This window comes from Fringilla coelebs (genome assembly GCF_963513975.1).
Source record: "Fringilla coelebs genome assembly, chromosome: 6".
NCBI classification, from domain to species: Eukaryota; Metazoa; Chordata; class Aves; order Passeriformes; family Fringillidae; genus Fringilla; species Fringilla coelebs.
In genome coordinates this window covers 59,906,970-59,930,921 of record NC_140034.1, presented here as the reverse complement: position 1 = coordinate 59,930,921, position 23,952 = coordinate 59,906,970, and the positions used below count along the sequence as shown (strand labels likewise).

The window sequence follows — 23,952 nt, the reverse complement described above, 5'->3', positions numbered from 1 at the left end:
GGGGGGAAAAAAGTACATATTACGCAGTCTTGTTGACTTTTAAAATGTAAGGCAACAGATTTCACATCTCATTTTCCAATTCCCTTATAAAGCAATCTCCTAAAATATCACTACATTCCCAAAATTTTAAAGTATCAAGTAAATTTACAAGCAGCAAAGCAGACAATATAACAATAATCCTAAAACACTCACTGTTATCACCAGTTTGAACTATATCCCAAAATATAAGTAAATTAGAATTAAAAAATAGGATATTTGACTTACTGCATTTTCCACACATTCAAAAGTCAGGATATCTACCAAAGGAAGCAGCAAGAGTTGCAGGTGCTGGCAAGGCTAATAAGAAGTTCTGAGTTCTTTGTTGAAAAAAACAAGGGAAAAATTCAAGACCAGCATTTATCTGTCAGAATCAGGTCCCTTCTACAGTTATCAGAGTCAAAAAGGCACCTTGCTCCAGGTTACATATGTGAAACCTCCTGAGCAAGCATTCTACATCACACTGAAAACAAAGTACCACTTAAAAAGGGTCAGATCAAGACGTCACTGCTTTAGAGGACAAAAATCTGACATTCAGAGTCAATTAGTGCTCCACATAAGTTGTGATAACGTGCACATATCAAGATCATTAAATCCTGCATTGAGTCAAAGCAAAGTCAACACTTGCTCCACGGGTTTTCTCCTGGAAAATCCCCAGCAAACACATTCCTCCCACTGTAATCAGCTCGGTATGCCCATTTCCATGATCAAGAACAACAAAGACAAATAGAAGATACTTCATTTATTGCATGTTTCATCCCTTAAGACTAACTTCAGCCTCCATAAAACCAGAAGTATTAGTAAAACCGCAGCTCATCTTCAAAGGGGTCAAAAGTGAGATTTAAATGCAACAAAAGAGCACAAATCACAGGAAACAGCAATAAAAGTGAAGGGAAAAGACTAGAAGGAAATTAAACAAAACCTTATAAATCAGTCTTAAAAGTGATTACACAAAGACATCTGTATTTCCAAAAAGACTTGATGAGACCTCTGCTGTCATTCCATGACCACTTCCATGTGCTGCTGGATGGGGCAATGGTCAGCAGGAGACATCTTGGTTCCCTTTCACTTACAGGAATTTCTTATTAGAAATGTAATCAGAACATGACCCAGCAGTAGTAGAATCATCACATACAGGCCATGATACTTAATGGTACCAATCAATTAAAATATTAGCAATGCCCAAAATGTCCACCTAATTACGAACAAATATAAAAATACAAAAATACTTTGTGACTCAACAGATAAAAATAGGGATACATATTTAAATTTACATTTTAAAGTTCAGAGCAGCATGTTATCAAGTAATTATTATCTCCTTAGTGATCAGAGAGACCATACACAATTTGCTAAGTTTTCACACTCAGCTAGATGCCTAATTTTTGGGGTAGAAAGAACCTCAGGGTTTTGTGCTGAGGAAATTAAGGAATTATCACCAAATTTGACCAGGCACAATGATCTAGCCCTAAACCAACCTTTTCTGGTGCCCTCCTTCCATCAGTAGATTTTTTTTTTCCCCACTGAATTAATAGATTCACATCAATACATCAGAGAATTTAATGAGTACTATTTTTGACAAAACAATGTTTCAACAGAATGCTAATTTTTCAAACATAGAAAACTGGCAAAACATGCTTCAGTTTTGACAAAGTATTTGCCAAGAGCTGCCTTCCAGAGCCCTATGACTCAAGATCAGCACAAACCAGACAGATCACAGTCTTCAAACATTATGCAGTCAAGGCACTCATGCATAAAACCACAGTTTGAGCCTTTTGATGAGTGCTGTGGTCACCTGTCTCTGGGCTATTCGCAAGCCTCCCTTCACTTAAGATCCTTGTTTCCTTTTCACTGTGCAAAAACCAGACTGGGACTTTCAGAAATGTCACAGGATGGAAAACTCACTTCCCTCTCATCTGCAACTCCATGTCTTTGGCAGACCAGATCACTTGGATTATGCTCTGCCTGTGCTGTACCAAAAAGAGTTCAGACCCAAACCTGCCCCTGGTTTACAATTAAATTTGGGTGTTCCGGTCATCCTCTGTTTTGACTGCACGAGCTAACAGCCCTGAGGTTAAAGTTCCAATGGTAGGTCCCTGGGCCTCCACAAGATGCCATTTTCCTACAAGGTCCACCATGTGACAAACTTAACAACTAAAGAAAAATTCAAACTTTCTAAAACTAACCATAAGCAAAATGTGCTTTGGCGAACTATAGACCTGGGAAACTACTTGAAGATTATATCACCCCACTCATAAAATGCAGTTATTAAAAAGAACTGTTACCCTTTCAAGTGATGGAAGGCAAACATTTCACATGCTGCACTCACACTGCTCCAAACCTCATTTTTCTATTCAAAAATGAAAGTCGGGCTTTCAGCAAACTACATTGTGTTTTGAAGAAGTTTTTCATTCTACTAACAGGTTATCCAGCTTACTTCTAAAGTCTCTTTGCACACAAAAAGAAGGGGAGCTGGGGCAAAGAAGGAAAGAAAAGAGTCCATTTGAAAAAATTACACTGCTAGATTACAAGAGTTGAAAGCTGGTATGTAACTTTGCTCCGGGTGATCAAACTGCTAATCAGGAATGCTGTCGGGAACAGAATGGAATTCCAAATAAATTAGCCATATCCAAGAAGCCAATAAAACACAGGATTAAGGCTCACAAAGAAAACAAATTTATTCAGCCTACTTTATCAGAATTCTTAATAATGGGTACTACTTTTTCTCATCGCAGTCTGAGCTCTTCCACTGGAATAGTGTAGAGAAGGAAAAATGAGTTCCACTTCATAAATCTCCTACTTGTACAGACACCTAAAAACGTTACAGAGAGCAAGACACACAATGCCATTCTATATCAATACATATGCTTATCACAGCCACGGGAGAAATGCGCTGATTTATTTCCCCGACTTTATTTCTGAGGCACCTGACCAAAGAAAAGATGCTACACACTTCTGGGAAAATCTACAAAGCTGAAGGAAAAGGTTAGAAATTCACTGACCTCCATGCTAAAATGAGGTTCAATACCACAGTATATATATTGAATAACTAACGACAAGAATAAATCTCTCTCCTCTAAGACAATCCCATTGCCTCATGCTTTTCATCACGTATAACAAGGAAAATTTACAGTACTGTGGCTGAGGTACTGTCTGCAGCTCAGAGCATTTGCTGTTTTCACCTCTGACAGCATCCCAGAGAAACTCTTCATAATAGTTTATGCCAAAATCACAGGAACATTAAAAGAGGTACTTAAGTTTCTGCCTCTCCTTGAATTGGAACTTTAATCTTTTTCAGGCTGGTTTTCCTCATCTGTAAAATGGAGATTATATTAGGTTCTTACTGTACAGCAGTTTGGAGACAGAACTAAATTTTTGAAGCATTTTTGTAACAATAAAATTTTAAAAAGGAGATAAAATACTCACAAGAATTACTTCATGCAGGATCTAGACACATAGAGAAATATCCTCCTGTGACAGAAATGCATGTACCATCTTGAATTCTGAGAAAAATAGGTAAATCATAAATATATTCTCACTTCAAGCCATACATTGTCCAGCACACTTAATTCACTAGAAAATAAGAGACTGAGGACAATACCACTAGCATTTACAGGACTCTGCCATATTTACCCGAGAATCTGTGCATGCAGGCGTTTCCTATAACAAAATTCATCAAGCAAACCACCAGCTGAGTGTGAGTGTTGGGGATTCATTTGCCTGGTGGTTCCCAGCCATGGCACTGTCTTGCTTCCCAAATGACCAAACTGCACGAGCCATTTCATATCCATGGTTGGCATACCACGTATTTTCTAAAGAATTTTTGTCCCAGAAAAGGGGGAGTCCTTGTAAGGCACCAGTTGCATCCTCTCCCCTTCCCACGATGAAACAAATTAAATGCTATTTTTACTATCACCACTATATCTAGTATTTTATTAAAGAACAAAAGCACGTGTTTTATCAAGTGTGACTTACATTTATTTTTTTGTCAAGTGTTTCCTCCTCTCTGTAAGAAGATATTTGCATAAATATGGAAAGAAAAAAATATATTCCCAAATCCTCTTCTCTGGAATTGCACTTCCAGATAGTGACGGTCAGATGATGAAAGCCCTTGCTGTACCATCAAGCCATGTGACTGGAAGGGTTCTGTCTATATCTCAATGCCTCCATTAAATGCACATTAAAAAAATGTTTGATTTGCACAAAATATTTTAAATTAAATACAAACTATGCTGTTCACTCAGAAAAATAAACCAAGAAAGCAATAAGCACAAAGAAAACTTTGAATGAATACCAAGGAAAAGTGTTGATTTTCATTTTCAAAAGGGTCTGCTTGAATAAAAACCAAATTTTTATGATTTAATACAGCAAGAAAAGTTTTGATTTAGGGAACAGCAGAAAAGGAAACTTTCCCAGAGATTTAGAGCACATCAATAAACTGTTTCAAGTCATTTGAGACAGCAATTGTGGCAAATGAACTACTGGTCTAAAAAATGTTACCTTGTTCTACCTTGACCTGCCAAACAGGGCTGTGTACACGCTGCATGAATGGACGATTTGTGGGCTTGAGCTGAGCACAGGTGGAAGTGCTTGAAGATTTGGGGTGGATTTCTGCATTTCCAGGATACAGACCCAGGATTTCTGAGGGAAGGCAAGGAGGGTGGCTGCTGGCATGGAGCAATGCTTCTCCACTGACTCGCTCCTGGCTGTTCGCAGGCCAGTTCTGGATCACTACACTCAATATTTGGCTTTACAAAATAATGTCATAAGTTACAGCTTGATCAGCAAGTGCACTGCTCTTGTACCCTGAAAACAGCATGACTGAGGTATAGCTGAGATTTTTTTTTAAAAAAACCCTCAGAAAATAAAGCAAGTAGGTGAAAGGTAACTGTATCACTTTACAGACACAAGCTCCCCTCTGATTACAACTAATTAAGATATTCAGCAGCCTTAAAACAATACCTTTTTTAAATCAATGTACCCAGCCAGCATCCACAGCTTTTTGTGATGACAAATGCCCTTTGAAAGAGTTAATAGGCAAAGGTTTGTACTGGCAATGAATAGGGCTACCTTTAATTGATCCAAGAGCCTTAGAGAGCTGTCTTATAGCGTGATGATGTATTTGGGCTGCAAGTAGGCCAAAATAAGCATAAAGAAAATCTGTAAGACCATGAGACCTTTCATTTTTTCATTGCAGGGGGGGACAGTGGCGGCGGGGGGGAACTGCTGGGGAAAATGAGACAACTATGATGGGGTTATCTTTGTGCTCTGGCACTTAAAATAGATAAAACGACAGAAATTTTGAGGAAAAGAGAGGAAGTGATCAGGCCATAATTCTTAGAATAAACGTCAAGATGTACGGAAATGTACAAAACAAGGCTTCTTCAGAATTAAAAAAAAAGCCATGAAAAAAGAGGAGATGACCTAATGGTATAAAGAAACATTGATTAAAGAGATACCCAGAGGGAGAAAGATATTCCATCAGCTTTAACAAACACTGCATGGCCCTGCATTCCCTCTTAACTTCTCAAGTAAGGGGAGAAAAAAATGTCTGTGGAAGAGGCAGTCACATGGATCCATTTATAATTTTTCCCCTTATTCCCTGCTCATCTTTTGCATGGTTTTGTTCAAGATGTACGGGAAATATGCACACTAAAAGCAACTCATAAAATTAAAGATGATAGGTTAGTTGTAAATATTTCACCCTGAGTAGCCAAAGAAGAAACAAAAACCCCATCTTTATAAGTAATATAAAATCCATTCAATCATATTGTTTCTTGATGAGACTGATTATACATTAATATTACCTAACAATGAAGGAAGCAGTCTATCCATGCTTACATGCCTGCATCCCTGCACTAGTCTTTCATCAGAAACTCACTTTTGGCAGAATCCCTCCCTCACAAAGCAAAAGGTAAACAGATTTCCTTGAACTTCTACAGGTGCAAACTTTATGTCAAGGTACAATTTTTCTGGATAGTCTGAGGCAAATCAGACAAGAAAATTCCTAGTCTAAAATACTATTTTCAAATTGAATTACTGTGTAAGCATACTATCAACAACTCTGTAAAAAAAAATCAAACAGAAAGTTGTTAGCATCTGAGATTTTCTTAGAAAACAGAGGAACTAGGAAAAAGCAGTTGCCATTGCTCCTTAGAAATAAAGAAGCAGAGCAATAAAATATCCTGCTCCAATATATGCATCCAGATGCATTAGGAAAAGTGAGTCAAGTCAAGTTTCAACCTGGGACGGGGAACCGACAAGCTGTTCTCAAATTCCTGTTCATCCCAGAGCCATGAACGAGCCCTCTTCTAGCAGCCACCCAACAGAAAAAGGTACAGAGCTTTCAGTGTGGTCTGGGTAAAAGTGAGGATTGAACTTACGTCTCAAAACAGCAATACATTCCCCCATTAGGAATATTTGCCTCCTGTGAGTCTTCCCCTATGCTACAAAGCTCTGAGGAAAAGAACAGATAAAAACTTCACATCACAACTTCCAGACATTTTCCCAATTAACCATTCTAAGCCCCCATCATCAACCATCACAGAATTACAACCATACCAAGGTGAGCACCAGCTGCATCCTTCAAAATAACCCCTCACTTCAGGGCACAAACATCAGCAGGTGAGGAGAACAAGGACATGAGGACAGGGGCAACCTACTATGGAAAGTTGAGACAAGCTGTGCACATCCTTGCTTACTTCTGCATGAAGAGACTCAAAATACTGTTTGCATTTTGTGTTTTGAGTTGCTTTCATTTTTAAAAAAATAATAATACTTTTGAGAAAGTCTTCTCTCCTTGTTCCATCCACTTTCAATTCAGACTCCCAGAATCTTACGTTGTAGTTTAAAGCCAAAATATTTCCTTCCACCTTATCAGGCAACATGTAAATTCTAGCTACCAATGGGTTTTCTGAAAAGTAAACAAATAAATAAAAAATTAGGATATACAAGGATGTTCAAAGGATATCAAGCTCTTCTAGGACAATTTAAAATCAACTGCTTTCTGTGCAGGGGACAGCAGGTGGATTGCCCATCCCAGCCTCCCCAAGCATGGCAAAGCACCAGTGTTTCACAAAATAGAAGTCAATCTTATCACAAAATAAATATGTCCAGTAGCTTCCTATTCAACAGAAAAAAATGGCTTTAAAAGTCCCTTGCAAACTACTTTATGATTTCCATTCTATGAACTGGTGCAATCAGCTTATCTGTAGGATGCTCCGTACTATTGAAGATTTCTACTGCCGCCCTTGGGGACAGCCTACAGAAAAAGAGCCAATATTCAGATCCTGTTCACACACATTCAGTTTCACCAAAGAACACACTTTGATAGCAAATACCATCAAAAGCTGAGCCTTTTCCCCAAATGAAGCCTAAAGGGTGTTTATAGGTCTGTTTGTTTACACAGAGGCAAAACATGTCCTGCCTGGAAGCATCAGTGGGAGCCAACAGAGCCCTACAAGGATGGCATCTCTGACTCAAACTGACCACCAATGCCAAAACTGTAAGAATCCCATAACCATGGGCTTATCTTTGACCAAGCAAATACTGTACTGATGAGAAACTGAGGCATGGAAAGGCTGAATAGACATGAACCCAGTTTTTCCAAGGGGCATCTATTTTAAAGCTGCCTCATAAAGCTAAGGGAAACAACATTTTTTAAGCCAGTTCACGTTGTATTCTTGAAGGACTTTCTGTATTCTGCCTACACGTGCATATGCACACACCTGGAACAGCTAAAACAAAGACATGATGGTGGGGAAAACTGATGAAGAAAGAGAAATGGGTTTTCCAGTGCCAAAGATGGATGCAGTTTCAGAGAAAAGATTAAAACCCATCAGTTTCTGTCCCTCCTGCAAGTGCTCAGACTAAAGCCTCCCAGGTTCCTTATAAACTGAAATAACCCTCCTGAATAATTTGTATTTTTCAAAAATGGTCTCCAGCAAGCTTTACCTAAGAGCCAGCTGAGTCTCCTTGCAAAATGTGCTGTTTAACTGAGGTTTAACTAGACTATCATCTGCAATCCCAAATACAGGGAAATAAAACCCACAATGTTTTCCCAAAGGATGCAGAAGGAGCTTACACACTGTATCCTGCAAAGAGGCAACAGGCACAGATAAAGTTGTGCTTTCAGCTCCACCAGAATAAATCCTCAGGAACTCCACGTGGACAGAAACCTCCGCCCTAAACTCTCCAAGGACTTTCCTCAGCTCAGCTGAGGATACTAAGGAAGCAAACTCTGATCCTCTTTTTTTCCTAGAAATCGGCTTCACAATTCAACACCTTTGATGTAAATCTTTTAAAAGACTGTGATGGCATCAAGTAAGAAACAGGATGGGGGAAAACCTGTTTCCGACTCCTCTGTGGGGGGACCATTAGGAGGAGGGTTAATAGCCCTGGGCATGCAATCAAATTAAGGTTTGTGCCAGTTCCCTCAGACTTCCCCAGGCTGGGCAGCTCACCCTCATCTCCTCCCCAAAGACAGCTCTTAAACAGAAGCACGACAGTCTGCTGGGAGGAAACAGAAAGATAATCACACAACTAACTTATATGGACAAAGAATGAAATGGGCCGAGGGAGGGCAAAGAGGGAGGGAACCTTTGATAGCTTCACCTTTGGAGCGATACAAACCTAATGCACATTAAAAACAGAGAGGTGGGGGGAAGCTGGAACTCGGACCTTCCCAACATGTGGATTGCAGCACCGAGTCTAAACAAGGCTGGAGTTAGCATTCAGAGCACACAGCCCAGCAGAGTATGGGAAAGGGATCGAGCAGCCAGCCCAAAGAGCTGGCGCCATGAACTGACGAGCAGAGCGCAAGTGATAAAGATTTACTGCGAGAGAGGAGGAAACAGTCCGCTGGCCCGATTAGAGCTGTGAATACCGAGTTGTTCAGGGAGGATTTTGCAGCTGACTGATCACAGGCTGTCGGAGCAGGCCTTGGACAACAGCTGCAAGGCTTGCTGGGCTGCAGAAACAAAAGGCGCCTAGCACGGTGCAAAGAAAGAGTTGACAGGTTGTTGTTAGCAGTGGCAAATGTGTGAGGTATGTCACTGTGTGTGAGACGGGCTAGGCTGGGGTGCTGGGGAAGAAGGAGGGCAAGAAGCACAGGCAGCACTCAGAAAAAGAGGGGGCGTCGCGGGGGAGGGAGCAGGGACACAGGCTTGGTCAAAGCGTTTTCCTAAAATCAGGCCGGTGTTTGTAAGGAGGACAATCACAAGGTCTGTTTACTGCTGCCAAGATGAATTAGCCCATCGTCTCATTTATAGGACGAATCCGGTGGCACAGACTATAAGGTGCATGGCATTAAAGGGACTAATTAGACGATTCTGGCAAATCTGAATTAAGACCCTTTCTTTCTTTGAAAGCTGGAAAGCATTTCTCAGGACTCCAGTCAGATGGCTTAGGTTTTGTTGGGCCTTTTCTTTCCCTTCTGAGAAGGGATATCTTGTGCAATTCCCTAACTCACAAGGGTCTACTCTAAATTCTGCTCTGAGCTTCAAGAACAGTTGTTAGGAAGCTGCTGGCATTTACATCATATCTAAAAAGGTCCAAACGAAAATCCTGGATTCTGCAGGAATTCAGCTCCCACGGACAAACTTTACAGCTGGTCCCTCCTGTTAAGAGTGGGCTAAACCAGAAGCCCAAATGAGAACATACCTGAGCTAGGAGCCTGCAGCTGAACTCTCACTCACACGCACAAAACAAGGGAGGTTTTTCAAAAGATGCCTCCTAATCTGACACCCACCCCCTCCAAATCCAGTGCCTGCAGCCAAGTGCTTTTCCCAAGCAGCTCTGAGCTTTCTGGAGCCATGGTTCACTAAGCATGTGAGTGCTGGGCAGGAATGTATCAATGAAACTCCAGAGAGGATCAAAGACAGGAGCTGGAGAACAGGAGACCTTACTTTCAGCTCCCTGTTTGGCAAGTTTAGGATTCAGTTCTTGAAGTCTGGCAACATTTTACTCCAATTGTGACCAAAACAAAGTGTTGCAAACACCTCCGAAGCAGTGGTGCATGCTGTTTGCACACAACCACTATATTACAGTGGTCACTATTAAAATGTTTTACAAGCAGCTAAGGTTACCATGGCATTCACAGCATACTCATAGGCAATACCATGAAAATCACAGAAACATCCAGCACTGCAAGCTGCAAATATCAGATGTTTCATAGTAATTAATTAGTGACACTTTGTAAAGCAGAGGCTTCTTGCATTTTAACACACATATCTATCACCAACAAATAGGAGATGCTGAGAAAGTGCAGTGGCCTTTATAGTGTTCAATCAATTATACAAACAAATCTTATTTTGATTTTTCTCTTCTAAATGGTCTCTGGGACCCAGTTAGTGTAGTCCCAATGGGCAGCACTTGATACACTGTAAAGGGAATTCAGAACAAGAGGCATTTCAAGTCTTCTAACACAGCTCCATTCTCCCAATATATATATAAAAAAACCAACCCAGTGTGCAGAATACTCCATCTAGGGGCAGAAATGTGACTCAAAATTTCCTTAGCCTTTGCTTTGACATGTGTTAACCTCATTGTACCAGGTCTGAGCGCATGAGAAATAATCAGACATTTCACAGAGGTTCCAAATAGCTCTTCTTCAGTATGAGTCCATAGATTTTTACTTTTTTATTATTTTAAATACAGAGCTTCCAGCTTGAGTTTCCGCTTAACAGTGATGAAGAACACAGGCACCACTTTTATACACCTACTAGCAACTGGACTATACTTTAAACTACAAATATTATCTTAGGAACAATTTATAATCCATCATCCCCATATGCTCAAGGTTTTCAGCTAAATAAGGGTGGCCAGTGAGCTCAACTAAAAAGAATACTGAAATGCCTGAAGGACTACTTGTGTAACTATATTTTTGGATGTAACTGTGCTTCTGCTGGAGTCAAAGCAAAGTCCGAATTTGAGTGCAATGACAGCACAAATAATTAATGGCAGAGGTATATTTCTGAATCACAAATTCTCCCTGTAGCTGGATAATTCAGTATCATTTATGATTAATGGCATTTGTTCATCAAATGTAATTGAGAGCAATGTATACAGTAGACAGAAGCAACAATTCACAGGCACTGAGAAAACCCTGAAAATATAAAATAATCCCCTTTAAGAACTTTTTTCTTCTTAAGGAAAAATCAGTTACAGAAGTGTATCAAGCCTTGCCTTCCAATGATGTTTTCTTTATAAAAATCGCTTTCAGCTGACAAGTCCTCACTGATTTTCCATAGTCAGCAATGGGTTACGGCTTGTCCATAATGTCACAGCTTTCCACTGCACTGTGTCTTGCTCTTTGTCTCTCTGGTACAGACAGGCTGCTTCTGAAGCTGTTGTAACACTTTGGAAAGTAATCAAATTACTCCCTACATTTGCTCTCTTTAAACACCTCTGCTTGATCCCCTCCACTCTTCCTGTTCAGCCTCTCAGTCGCAAACTTCATGCTTCATAAATGCAGAGGTTAGAATTTTCTAGACACCGTTTTAATTTTTCAAATAGCAATCCAATTACTGAGCAAATTGGCACATGTGCCTGGTTACATAGTGACTTGGCACTGCCTCCACTCGCTGCTGGCAGTGATGAATGTGTTTCCCCTTCAGCCCTCCTCATCTATCTGCCCCAGCCTCCGAGCCAACACCAGTGACCACATAAGGAGAGTGCCTGGCAGCTGCAAGCCTGAGGTGCCAAGAGGCAGACTGTGTTCTGTAGCAGCAGGATCTGGGTCTGTGACTGGCTTCCTGGCTAGTCTTTTGTAAGACCTTTTCCATGGCCTCTAGGTTGGCTCTAACGAAGCCTGTAGAAATGCCTGCAGGGAGCTGGTATAGAAGTGAGTTAAGTCAAAGGTTTAATTTGGTTTCTAAAGTGAAGTGAATGTATACTGGCCTTCTCTTTCCACCCTGCAATTATATTCCTGCCACATTTATGTGAAAATACAGTATTCAGTCAACAATAGGAGTGCATTCCTGAGTATGTCTGCACCACACATTGGGGCAAAGATCCCCAAGCCAGTCTCAATTAACTTTGCTGCAGAACCAGGAGCAATATAGCCGTGTTTGTTTGCTGTGACACCCGAGCTAATTAACTATGTATGGCAGTAACAGAGCTTTACTGTTTCTGGCACCGATGCTGCTGTCCCTGTGTGGCAAACTGCTACAGACATGCCAGCTCACTTGGAGGTAACCATAGGGCTCCCCAAGCCAGTGCTGCTTTGCACTGCCCACATGTGTTTAGGAATACTCCAGGAACTGGCAGGAATTTGTTGGCCATCACGTGAGAGTGGCGAGCCTGTAGATGTGGTTACAGTAAATGTGGACTGTTCCATCCCAGTCACATTCTTTTAGTACTCACAACATGATGGCCACAGAGCATCTTTAAGTAATGTGTTGAGCATCTTGAGCAGCATCTGTCACATGTGTTGCTTTCTCAATATCTCACTTCCTCCTCCAGGGGCAAAAAGCTGGACAAAGATATTGTAAAATATTTCTCATATTTGCGCTTTTTTTTTTCTTTCCCCCAAGAAATTTGGGTCTTATGAATAAGTGAATTTCTTTAGACTATTTAAAAAGCCATTTTCAATTATTGCAATGAAGCAGATAAGAACTTTCCCACAACAGGATAGCTCCTCCCCATCTGTTTTTTTTTTGATCCCCAAGAAATTAACTTTCTTAAAATAAATGAGTGCAGGTTCCAACGACCAGAGATGCACTATGATCCCTGTAATTCAAACAGGCTTTGGTGAAGGTAAAAACAAAAAACAACTTGCCAGCTATTCCTCCTTTGGAATTCCACCTCAGGCATACCAAGAAGCTACTGGAGAGAATCAGTTATTTGTCCAGCAAATTTCTGATGCAGATGATAGTCTGGAATATATCTGAGTGGACTATGAACTGCACACACAAGAATATTTTACTGAGTTTGCTTGCTTGGACTTTACTGTATGAGTTGCACTTTAAGGGTACAGTTGTTTGTTACTGATGGATTTTTTCCTGTCCCTTTATATTTTTTCCCCTAAATCAGGTGTTTTGACAGAGGTACTTAATGAGATGTACTCAGAGGTACTCAGTGAGTGGTTAGATTATATTTAATTAAATCATCTGCATTTATTACAACTCAAGAGCCTTTACCAGTGTTTATCTGTGGGTAGATAAGAAGCCCAAGGTCTTCTGTTGGCTCCCTAGATAAACAAGCCATGTTGTAATTCTGAGAACCACCATAAGTATACAAGGACTTTCTCTTCAAACCTAATCAATCACCCCAGCTCTCAAGACTGACTTTTCACAAGGCACCAAACACAGTGATAAATTTTAACACACGTACCCCTTAAGCTATCCCTCTGTACAAACACCCATAACCGTGATGCAGCAGCCTGGATTTTAATTAACTGTCTGATATCTGAGTGTGACATTTCGTCTGTGCTCTCAGTCTTTGCCACAAGTTTTTATGGAGTCACTTTAAACAAACACCATTAAATCCTGCACAGGCACCAGGCAAGGTAAAGTTATACACGTTGCTGGTAGGCTTCAGACCATTTTTCAGCACTCTGTACCTCTGTATTCCAGTGATGTCCAAGAGAAGGATAAAATCCCTGGAGCTGCAGATGAAATGCAACCCTATTGCCATCTTCAATACCTCCTATGGGAACTGGACACCGGACCCACGCTCCTGGCCACAGGCCTGTAGGACACAAGGAAGAATTAGTTATGCAGAAGGGCACACGAGCATGTGCCTCTCACCAGGCATGTGAATGTCCCAAACATGCCAAAGCTAGCAACATTGCTGTAGCCAAGCTGTGCTGGAGCTAAGCATGCACTTAAGAGCTTTGCTGGATGGCAGCCATTTACAGATGTACAATCAGTACAGAGACATGGAGGCAGAGACTTCCTTTCATGGGTCCTCTGAAATCTCTTCCTGAAGACACATACTTGGTTATTTCAATTAACATGTTTAGAGAACCAAATACTCTTCTTCTGATTACATCTCAGACATTGGCATATGTATAATTTTTCCTGGAGTCCTTAATTTACCATGCTTCTTAAAGATTCAGGGCCAGACAACTGAAAATCAAATGCAGAAAGTAGCCGGATTCTGATAAGACAGAACTCTTCCTGCTCCTGTTTGCCTCTTGCTTTATCCTTTATTTGTTTGAAGATGCTGGTGGGTGCTTGCCTGCATGTAATGATAACTACTAACAGCAGCTTGATGAATAAGAGAAGAGAAAGTGGAAAACAATAGGAAAGGCATTAAGGGCACTAAGTCATTCTTTCTGGGATGGGCATTAGGCATATGTTCACTACTTCAGTCTCAGTGCAATCAAAGCTGTCCTGTGCCACTGCCAAAAACTGCAACAGGTGCCAGAAGATTACAGCATGGGTTAAATCCACTCTTCAGGCACCAGCTCAGGGACTGATCCAAATCCCAGGAGCCAATGAACATCTTCCCCCAGATGTCAACTGTTTTCAAATAGTTCCCCTCTTATTTCCAGTGTGATGCTGGGGAGGGGCAGGGGGATAAATAAATTTGGCTGCCAGGAGGCAATCCTCTAATTTTACCACTGCCAGTCTGGCCAGGTGCCAAAGTAATGTACAGCCACTCAAACACATTTGTAAGGTAATTAATATTTTATATTCACAACAATAAGAGAGCTTCATTCACACAGAACTATTAAGACAGTTTCTGGTTCCGTTCTTCCCAGCACATTACAATGACAACTCCATGCCAGCAGCAGCCACATGGCCTAAAGGTGCCAAGCTGGCAAGGATACTCTCTGTCAGCATTTGGCATCCAAACCCCTTGGCAAAGCCCTCAGCAGTTGTGCTTGGCTGCCTTTGGATCCGTCATGTGCTCGGGCTGCTGATAGCACGGGAGGGTGCTGCGTCCCCTGGGCACCATTTCCCTTTAACACCTGTCTGAGTCGGAGGAATGCGCGCACATGCACAGCGAGATCCCTGCACAGCTCCTCCCACAGACCCAGGCCACATGCTCCATTTCTTACTGAAAGGGCTCGTTTCCTCAGAACCACTGTGCCTTCTTTTTTTTTTGCACCTCTCTCCCCTCCTCTTCCCCTTCACATATCTGTATACAGCCCTTAGAGGGTCCTACATCCTGCCATGCATTCCACATGTGTTGGAGGTTTCCTCTGTGAACAAGGAATACAAAACATAGCCCTTTTGTATATAATGAAATCTCATATTTTACTGTGCTCGTATAAAACCATTTCTTTGTGACTAAGACTCTTTTTATTTGTGACATTTTAATGATCTACAAATGTCTGGTATAGATGAAAGGAAATTATTATTTCCAGGTCACCTTGCAGTAATACTTTTTGATAGGCACCATAATTCCAATTAAATTGAGTAATAAGGGAGGGAGAAACCCTTCAAACATTTAAAGTGCCACTGAAGCAGAAATATTTTTAGGGGAAAACATAAAAACAAATGTACATCCTTTACCACAAACTACAAAATATCAGAGGAGCACAGATAAGAAAACCCAAAACCCTTTTTCATCTGGGGACCATTCAAACAAATGCAGACCATAAGAATGTGACACCGTGCCCAACAAACATCACATTTTTGTGTCACAGAATTGGGGCTGACTTGGGCACAAATTTATTGAAATACTCCCAGGTCTGGTCCCTCAGAGGTACCTGTCAAAAGCACAGCTACCACCCCAAGCTTGGCAGAGGCAGCTCCCAGGAGCTACAGCAGAGAAGTGTGTTGAGATGTTGCAGAGCACCTCCCCAAATCCCTGCCTGTCCCAAAGCACTACCCCCATGAGCCTGCACTGGTTCTTCTGGTACATTCTGACACCTTTGAGCACAGTTATCTTTGGGTCAGACACCCTGAAGCCTGTGACACACACGCAAGCCTTGGGTTGCTAAGCTCACACCACAAAATAGCTGCTATCGCTCGCTCTGGAGGGAAGGCTCCGCGTGCCCATCCCACCCCAGCCGGAACATCCACACACAGGCCACGACCCCCGTGTTCCCCCTTCAAGCCATACCCTCTGTCTGTCACCTTGTACTGTGATTTTTGGTTTGTGTCAAGCTCAGGGACCACAGACACCAGCCAAGGCCTCCCTGTTCTAGCACAGAACACAAACCCTGCTGGCTGCACGTAGTGTGTATCTTGCAGTACTCCTGTGTTTACCCACATGAGCTTTGCTTTTTTGAAATAAACTTTTTCAAAATTGTTTTGAGGGAGCTGACTTTTCATTGTTTTGTTGGGCTTTTTTTACCTTCTTGGACAGTTCTTCACTATTCAATCAGGAAAAAAACTTCTCTCTCCCTCTCCTCTGATACATGTTTTCTTCAGACTACTAGGGCAACATACAGGATGGACAATGGGACCATGACAAATTTAAGATCCAGCATCTTGGAGGCTTTCCTGGCCACAAGCCATACTTTTCTGGAATGGAAAAAAGCTTTTTAATAAGGCATTTTCCATAAGAAATTCGCTTTTTAACCCTGGGGAGGTAAGGAAATACTCCAACTTAAAATTATTATTCAGTTGCATATAAAAATGTTGTTTTAGATCATTTTTAGGACTTGCTGTAATTGCATTATTTTCCATTTTTTTTCCTCCATGACCCGGGCAGTGAATTTCATTGTGATTAAAGCACCTGGCTTTTGGAGCAAGGGAGACGAAAAATAAGTACCAAATAAACATATAAAACTCTCAAGCAACATTCCTGGAATAGTTCTTCTGTAAAGTGCATGGCATGTTCAGAACACATGATTTCCTAGTACAAAGATTTTATTGGCTTCACTGCTCAGTGTGATCATCTCAGATTCATGCCAAATAAACCTTCCACATCATATTGACATTTTATTTTTCATTTCTGGCTACACCTACTCTTTCTAAAAAGCAAGTTCCCAGCTCCTGCGGGATTTCCCAGGCTGAATGCATGTTTTATTATCTTCCCTTGAAAATTATAACCTAGAAGGCAGTGCTGCATGTTACTCTTGGCAACTAAAGTGGAAAGGAGTAAGCACAGGATTTCAGAACATGCAACAAAAGAACAAAAGCCAGGGAGGAGGCTTTGCCTCCATCAGGCTCCTGGCACCTTATTTTGGCAGCATCCCAGCGCCAGGCACTAGGAGCAGACTTGTTCTCATTTGAGTGCCAGTCAGAGAGAACCCTGGGATGAGTGCATCCTACAGCATGGTTTGTATGTAAGTCATGTGAAAGACCAAGGAAAGGAAAAAAAAATTGATGTCAAAGTCAGAAAAGCTTCCAGTTTGAACTACATACACATAAACCTAGATGGACAGACCTTGCCAGGTGTCTCCTTATCATAAACTACTTCCCCCTGTTAACATGACTAAATATATACAACTTACCCAAACCAAATCCCAACCATTTCCCCATTTTAAACTTAATGAACTTTCTCAGATTTGTGCATTTTTTCAGCAAAGTCAAGAGCTTCTTCATGAGAACATGCCTGACTGGGAAACTTGTTTTTTTCAGAACAGTTACTGTGCCATGACACAAGGGTAGAACACTGCTTTAAAGGGCTGCTGACTCTGGACAATTTATATGCTAATTTCAGAAATGATTCCTCCTACATTAAATAAGGAGCTGAGGAATGTTCCAAAGGTCTAGACAGACCATGGCATTAACAGATTGGGTAAATCAACATTAATACTGCCCACAGCATATTACACCGTGTGAACTTTCTTCACTGCCCACACTTTACTAATTTTAGTTCCACGTGGTTCCTCAGCTGACTGGCCAAAATATAAACTACATCAGCTCCCTAAAGCCTCCCTGTTCATCTTGACCTTGGACTTGCCTTTAATATTAAACTTGAGAAAAAAATCCTGAATGGTCACACTTTTTTATTCAGGGTATGTTTATAAATGGTTTATGAAGGGTTAATAATGATTAATAGATTATGAAAATGTTAAAGAAGCATAGACAACTATAAACACTAAGAATAGCTGTTTGGCACCCAATACTAACTGATCAGCCATCTAGAACATACATTCTAGCCCAAACTCCAGCTGTGTGAAGGCCAAGTCTGGCAAATAATCCAAATATCTTCAAGCTTGTTTGAGCATTGACAAGTTCTCCAGCATTTATTAGCAGTATTCTGAGGCTGAGCAGTATTAAAGTACAAGAGAAATCTGTCTCTGAATTTATACTTTGAATAAACAAGCTGTTATAAAATCTTAGGCTAACAGAAAAATTTCCAGGTTTTATTTTACTTTCAATAAAAACGATCTTTACAAAATTTATCATATGTTATATGTAATGCTAATAAAACAGAATTGGAAAACTCAAAATGTATGCAACAAGCATCACTAGATGGATCACAAACTATTAAGATCAACTGAATTTGTTCCTGTATCTCAGCTTAATAGCTACACTGCTCAAACAAGGCACTGATGAAAAGCATGATGCCAAGTCTAAGTACTTAGCTGTCCCCAAAAAAAAAAAGTAAATCCCACTTGGGATGAAATTTTGGGTTTATAAATAAATCAGCATGCAAAGCATTTACAGCATTTTGTGTATTATCAAGATGCGATGAGCTCTTGCAGTGTTACTTACTAGTAAACCCTAAAGCACTAAATACTGTCAGATACCTTCACATGACAAAAATCTGATTTCTTCACAACTGAAGTTACAACTGCTGATAGGCTTTTCTTTCTTCCACCCTCACCTCCCTCCCTTTTTTTTTTTTTTTATTCCTACTTAACTGAGGATTATACCAAATCTATGTGAATGACACAATCTCATCACTTTCTTAACAGACATTGCAACATTTTGGGGGCACAGAACTGAATATTAAGTCAGAAGAGCACTGGGCAGGCACCTCCTCTCATTGAATTCAACAGCTGAACTTCCACAGCGTGCCAAGGGATTCCATTAGGTCTGCATATGATGTGGGTGCCAGCAAACTCTTTGTGCTTCATCACACCCACCCCCCTAACCAATCATTGCACTAGGACTTAATTATTTCATAGGAGCCACCTCTTAGCAAACTACAGCCAGGTAAGGAGTGAAAAAGCCTTCCAAAAACCAGTACAAGCAGGACCCCAAGACCTGACCTAGGTAATAAATACATCACACACAGCAAGAACATGCTTTCCTATGCCTGAGATGCCTCAGCCAAATGTCACCTGATAATGATCGATGATGGCAAATTGGCAGCTGGGCTACTGGAAAAATTCCAAGCTTCACCTTCCAGCTACAGAAATGAAAAGGATATAAGTGAATTCGATCTTTGGCAGGGAAAGGTACATTGTTTCATTGCTGTGGGAAAAACTGCTTAATGCCCCAACATTTCCTAAAAATTAGGCTGCAATGAAACATTAGCAGTAGCATTATTAACTATAATTAACTTTCCTTGCTAAACGAAAAAAAAAACCTTCTCCAAACCCATCTCCAAGCTGCAGGAAGAAAAGATATCTAGTGTTTCACCCCTCGTTTTTTTCTGAGCACTTCAGCAGAGATGCTACTGCAAAGAGAACAGGCCTCTGTGTGCTTTGGGTTTTAAAAATTAAGACAGCTCCCAACTTTCCTGTCCTTTTTCCTCATCAACAAATGAGGAGGAGATTAATCAAAATTTTGGGGTTAGATGATAACACTTGGTATACTGAAAACAACAATCCTCACACCTCACACACCTCAAATTAATTTCTGAGTGGTGAACCTTGTGTAGGAAATAGCTCGTGTCTGAAAAGAGACACAAAATGCATACAGCTTTAAAAAGGATTTGGAGATCTCAGAATCCAGAGGTGTTGCTATGCTCCATGGAACAGAGAAAACCTGAAGAGGCTTTAAAACCTTTGCATCCAAACCTAGTGATAAGAATGTTGTTAAATATTCAAACAGGTATTCTTTCTGAGAAACCACAAGTGATGCTCATGCAGATGTCTGCTCTTGAGTACACATAAATATATGTGTAAAACACCCTATGCTTCTCAACAGGAAGGAAATAATTCCCAAGTCAGGGATCATCCAGAGGGTCTGACTCATCCCTGTGCATCCAGTTTAGAGCCACGTTTCTCCCCTCCTGTCTCAGTCTTTTACCTCAGCTTCCTTCCAACATCCCTTTACCTCCTGTGAAGGTTCAGCCAGCTCCTTTCCTCCACCAATCCTCTTAGTTTCCCCCAGAACATACCTTATCTCAACAGGAAAACAAAACACTTGAATTAATGTTATTTTATTATATCTTTACTTCTCTCTATGCCCCTCTCCTCATGCTGCCTTTTTAGGTTAAAGTTTCTTTATGACAGGGATTAGTTACTGTTCAGTGTACTCACACACCACAGGCTGGATCTTAACCAGCCTCAAGGCACTACCATAAGAAATTGAGAATAGAAAGAGACTGCCTTTGCCCTAGGTAAATGCTCTCCAGAGTGATATCAATCATATTTTTCCATCTTTGCAAAAGGAACCCCAGAAAGCACATAACAAACATGCCAAACATTATAGAACCTAAATCACCAGTTCTTTTGAAAAATATGTATTTTAAACAATTTCTGTAGCATTAAATGGAATTACATTTATTCAATGCATCTCTGAAATAATAAACCAAGGTGGAAATTGCATTTTTGAGTATAGATGTATCTTTTCAGGTTACTTAGGAGCAAATTTTACCTGTTCACAGTTACCCTTTTCATTGAGCTACCTGAATAGAATTAAAAGAACATTCAAATTGCAAACATTTTCCTATGAAAGACCATAACCGGATATAGAAATATTTCTAAATACTCAGGAAAACACCCACAAAATTAAAAAAATTATTCTGAACATGTTTAGCATCTAAATTTTTTTTTACTGATAATTTACCATGTACTTCATTTTCTCAGTGGCAAAGCTCTTGGAACATGCAAGCGCTTAGGCTATAGGTATGTTGCCAGTCTGTGTTTATCATAGAATCCTAGAATAGTTTGGGTTGGAAGGCACCTTAAAAATCACCTCATTCCAAGCTCCCTGCTTTGAGCAGGGACACCTTTCACTATCCCAGGTTGCTCAGAGCCCCATCTAACCTGGCCTTGAACAACTCCAGGAATGGAGCAGCCAGAACTTCTCCAGACAGCCTGTGCCAGGGCCACCCTACAAGAAAGAATTTTTTCTTAATATCTAATCTAAATCTACTCTCAGTTTGAATCCATTCCTCCTAGTCCTGTCACTCCATGCTCTTGGGAAAAGTCTCTCTCCATCTTTCTTGCAGGCTCTGTTCAGGTACTGGAGGCCACAGTTAGGTCACCCCAAAGCCTTCTCTTTTCCAGACCGGCCAATCCCAATTCTCTCAGCTTTTCCTCACAGGAGAGGCTGCTTTACAGGAGCTGCTTTATCTTTCCCTCCAACAGCTCCATCACCTTCCTGTGCTGGGACCCAAAAACTGGATGCAGCACTGCAGGTGGGGTCTCACCAGAAGGGAGGGGAAGAATCCCCTCCCTCCCCTTCCCACTGCCCACAGTGCCTTCGATGCAGCCCAGGACACGGGTGGCTTTCTCGGCTGCTATTACACATTCCTGGCTCCTGTCCAGCCTCTCACCCACCAGCACCCCCAAATCCTTCTTGCCGGGCTGTTCTGGATCTGTTCATCCAGATGCATTGATACCAAGGGCTAACCTGACCCAGGTGGGTGCAGCACTGCACTTAGGCTTGTTAAACCTCATGAGATTCCCATGAGCCCACTTCTTGAGCCTATCCAGGTTCCCCTGGATAGCACCCCATCCCTCAGGTGTGCCATCACCCTGAGCTTGGTGTCACTTGAAAATTTGCTTTAGGGTCAATAAAAGCCACAGGGACAGTCCCTGCTGTTTACAGAACACATGCCAGGCCTGACCAAAGGCCACTGAAACCAGAAGAAATCTTTCCAACCTTTAAGTGGAGTTAGAATGAAGAAATAATTCACTCTTCTCCAGAACAGCACAAAGGCAACTTAACCACAAATTCTGAAGAATAGGAGCTGAATTTCTACCACTCCTAAGGAAGTGGGAACTCAGAATCTCAGGCTTTCCATTGGGGGGAAAGCATGGGGTTATTGCAAGAACTAACCCATTCTGACATGCCAAAAGGATATATTTTCTATCCCATGAAGCTCAGGTTTTCACCTTTGGCTATGTTCTCAGAATACAAAGTTCTGTTTTTAACCCAACTCAGCAGGGCATGCAACAAGGAGAGTGGGAGAGCTTACCTGAACGTGTACTGAGCAATCAGCCAAGGCTTCTGTGGAGACCTCAGTTTCAGATCAAGATGGGCCATTACAGCCACCTAATCTAATCATCATCCCTCACACAGACCAGAAAGCTCAGGCAGATCTAAAAAGCTCAAAACCGCACATTCCAGGAAGGCATCGACTTGGCAGCTCTGCAGTAAAACAGTAATGCCTCAAATGCCACACTTCATTGAGAAAGGACATCTGACAATTTTGCTGTGAGCATTACTCAGCTCTGGAGAGGATGGACCTCCAGGCTCAGCAAGGTTTGCAGCCCCCAGCATGCATTCAGATAGCACAGAGTGACAAACTCTGGTTTGTGGCAGGAACAGCATAGTTTGAGTATTTTAGCTGTGAATTCAAGCTAAATTAAGTAGGCGATCAAACCTTCAGCCCTCTGCTGGTGAATTGAGGGAAACAGACAAAATAATTGAAACGCTATTTTATGAACAATACATAATGATTTCCTTTTATATAGGGCCAGATGAAATTCCAGAGATCTGTGGTACTCTGGAACAGTGTAAACCAGTAATTTGTAACAAAGTATCCCAAAAATGCATTGAAGGTTTTGATGATTTCAGGTGCCCTCCTTCTCAATGGCAGTACCTTCTCTCCTCTTTGTTTGCTCAAGAATTTGTGTAGGGTCTTTCCTAATTGCACATTCTGAAGCTTTCTAGCTAAAACAAATTCTCTTTAAAATGGGCAAGTCATTGAGCCCAAAATTCAACCTTTTAAACATGTGAGGTTTGGATGCCCTTTTGCCAAATCCACAGCAGATCCAAAGACACCTCCAGAAATTCCTGCCAGCGTTACTGACAGGAATGGCTTTTGGTTGCAGTCACTGAGGCTGTAAGGGCTCTACAGTCAATGATGACCTTGCAGATCCTTGTGTTTTGTTAACATGATGGTTTTATGCCTCTTGAAGATTTGCCCTAAGATACATCCTTTGAAACAGGTACACGTGGAATTATCAGCCTGCGAACTGCCCTTCTCCACCCACTGGAAACCATCAAGTAGCTTTGACATGGGGAAGCTGAACTGAAAGGAAATGGTGGCTATCCTCTTGAAGTAACCTCTAGAGAAGATGAGGATGTCATTGCAAACTCGTGGGAAAAATCAAGTTTTCCCATTGTCAGCATGCAAAATAGGCACAGGACAACAGGCACCATGATTTTTCTGCAGTCAGGTTGGCAAATCCTTGAATGTGAAGAAAATTAAAGCCAGAGGCAGTATGTTTCAAACAACTATTAATTAACTAAGGGTTATAAAGCTGAGATTTAGAGAGCTGATGCCTCAAAGAGACAGAAGCAGCAGAGAGCATTGAACAGAACATGAAACTTCAGTATTAGAACAGGTAAAATTAATTTCTCCAATAAAATACATTTTTCCATTATCAGCCTCTTTTCTCAAGCAGTGTTTTTGTCCAAAAGAAAATAAGAGAATTCTGCTACATGCACTGCAAATGAAAAAATGAGAACATTCTCATTAGTCACCAACATTTTCCTCCACCATAATCCCAAAGTGGCTTTTAATCAATTCCCTACAGATAAAAAGCTCAGATATTATTTCCACCATCACATTATCACTGATGAATGTGTTCCTACATTAGACATTAGAGCCAAAGTGGGGTATCCTAAGAGTTTGTACATTTGACCTTCAGTACCACAATTCTTGTAATTTCCTGTCTTCCACCTTAAAGTTCTGCAAAAGGTACACAAAGTATGGAAG

The 23,952-nt window shown here is 41.1% G+C and overlaps 1 protein-coding gene across 1 annotated transcript in view; it reads right to left on the bottom strand.

The window, feature by feature from the left end:
- Nucleotides 1-13,596: 13,596 nt before the first annotated feature.
- The window catches only part of TPCN2 (two pore segment channel 2), a 46,480-nt gene continuing 36,124 nt past the window's right edge, over nucleotides 13,597-23,952 (bottom strand). Inside the window, exon 25 of the mRNA XM_084207935.1 lies at nucleotides 13,597-13,722. Within this exon, the coding sequence (XP_084064061.1) occupies nucleotides 13,671-13,722 (52 nt within the window). The 3' untranslated portion in view covers nucleotides 13,597-13,670. The remainder of the gene's footprint in view (nucleotides 13,723-23,952) is intronic.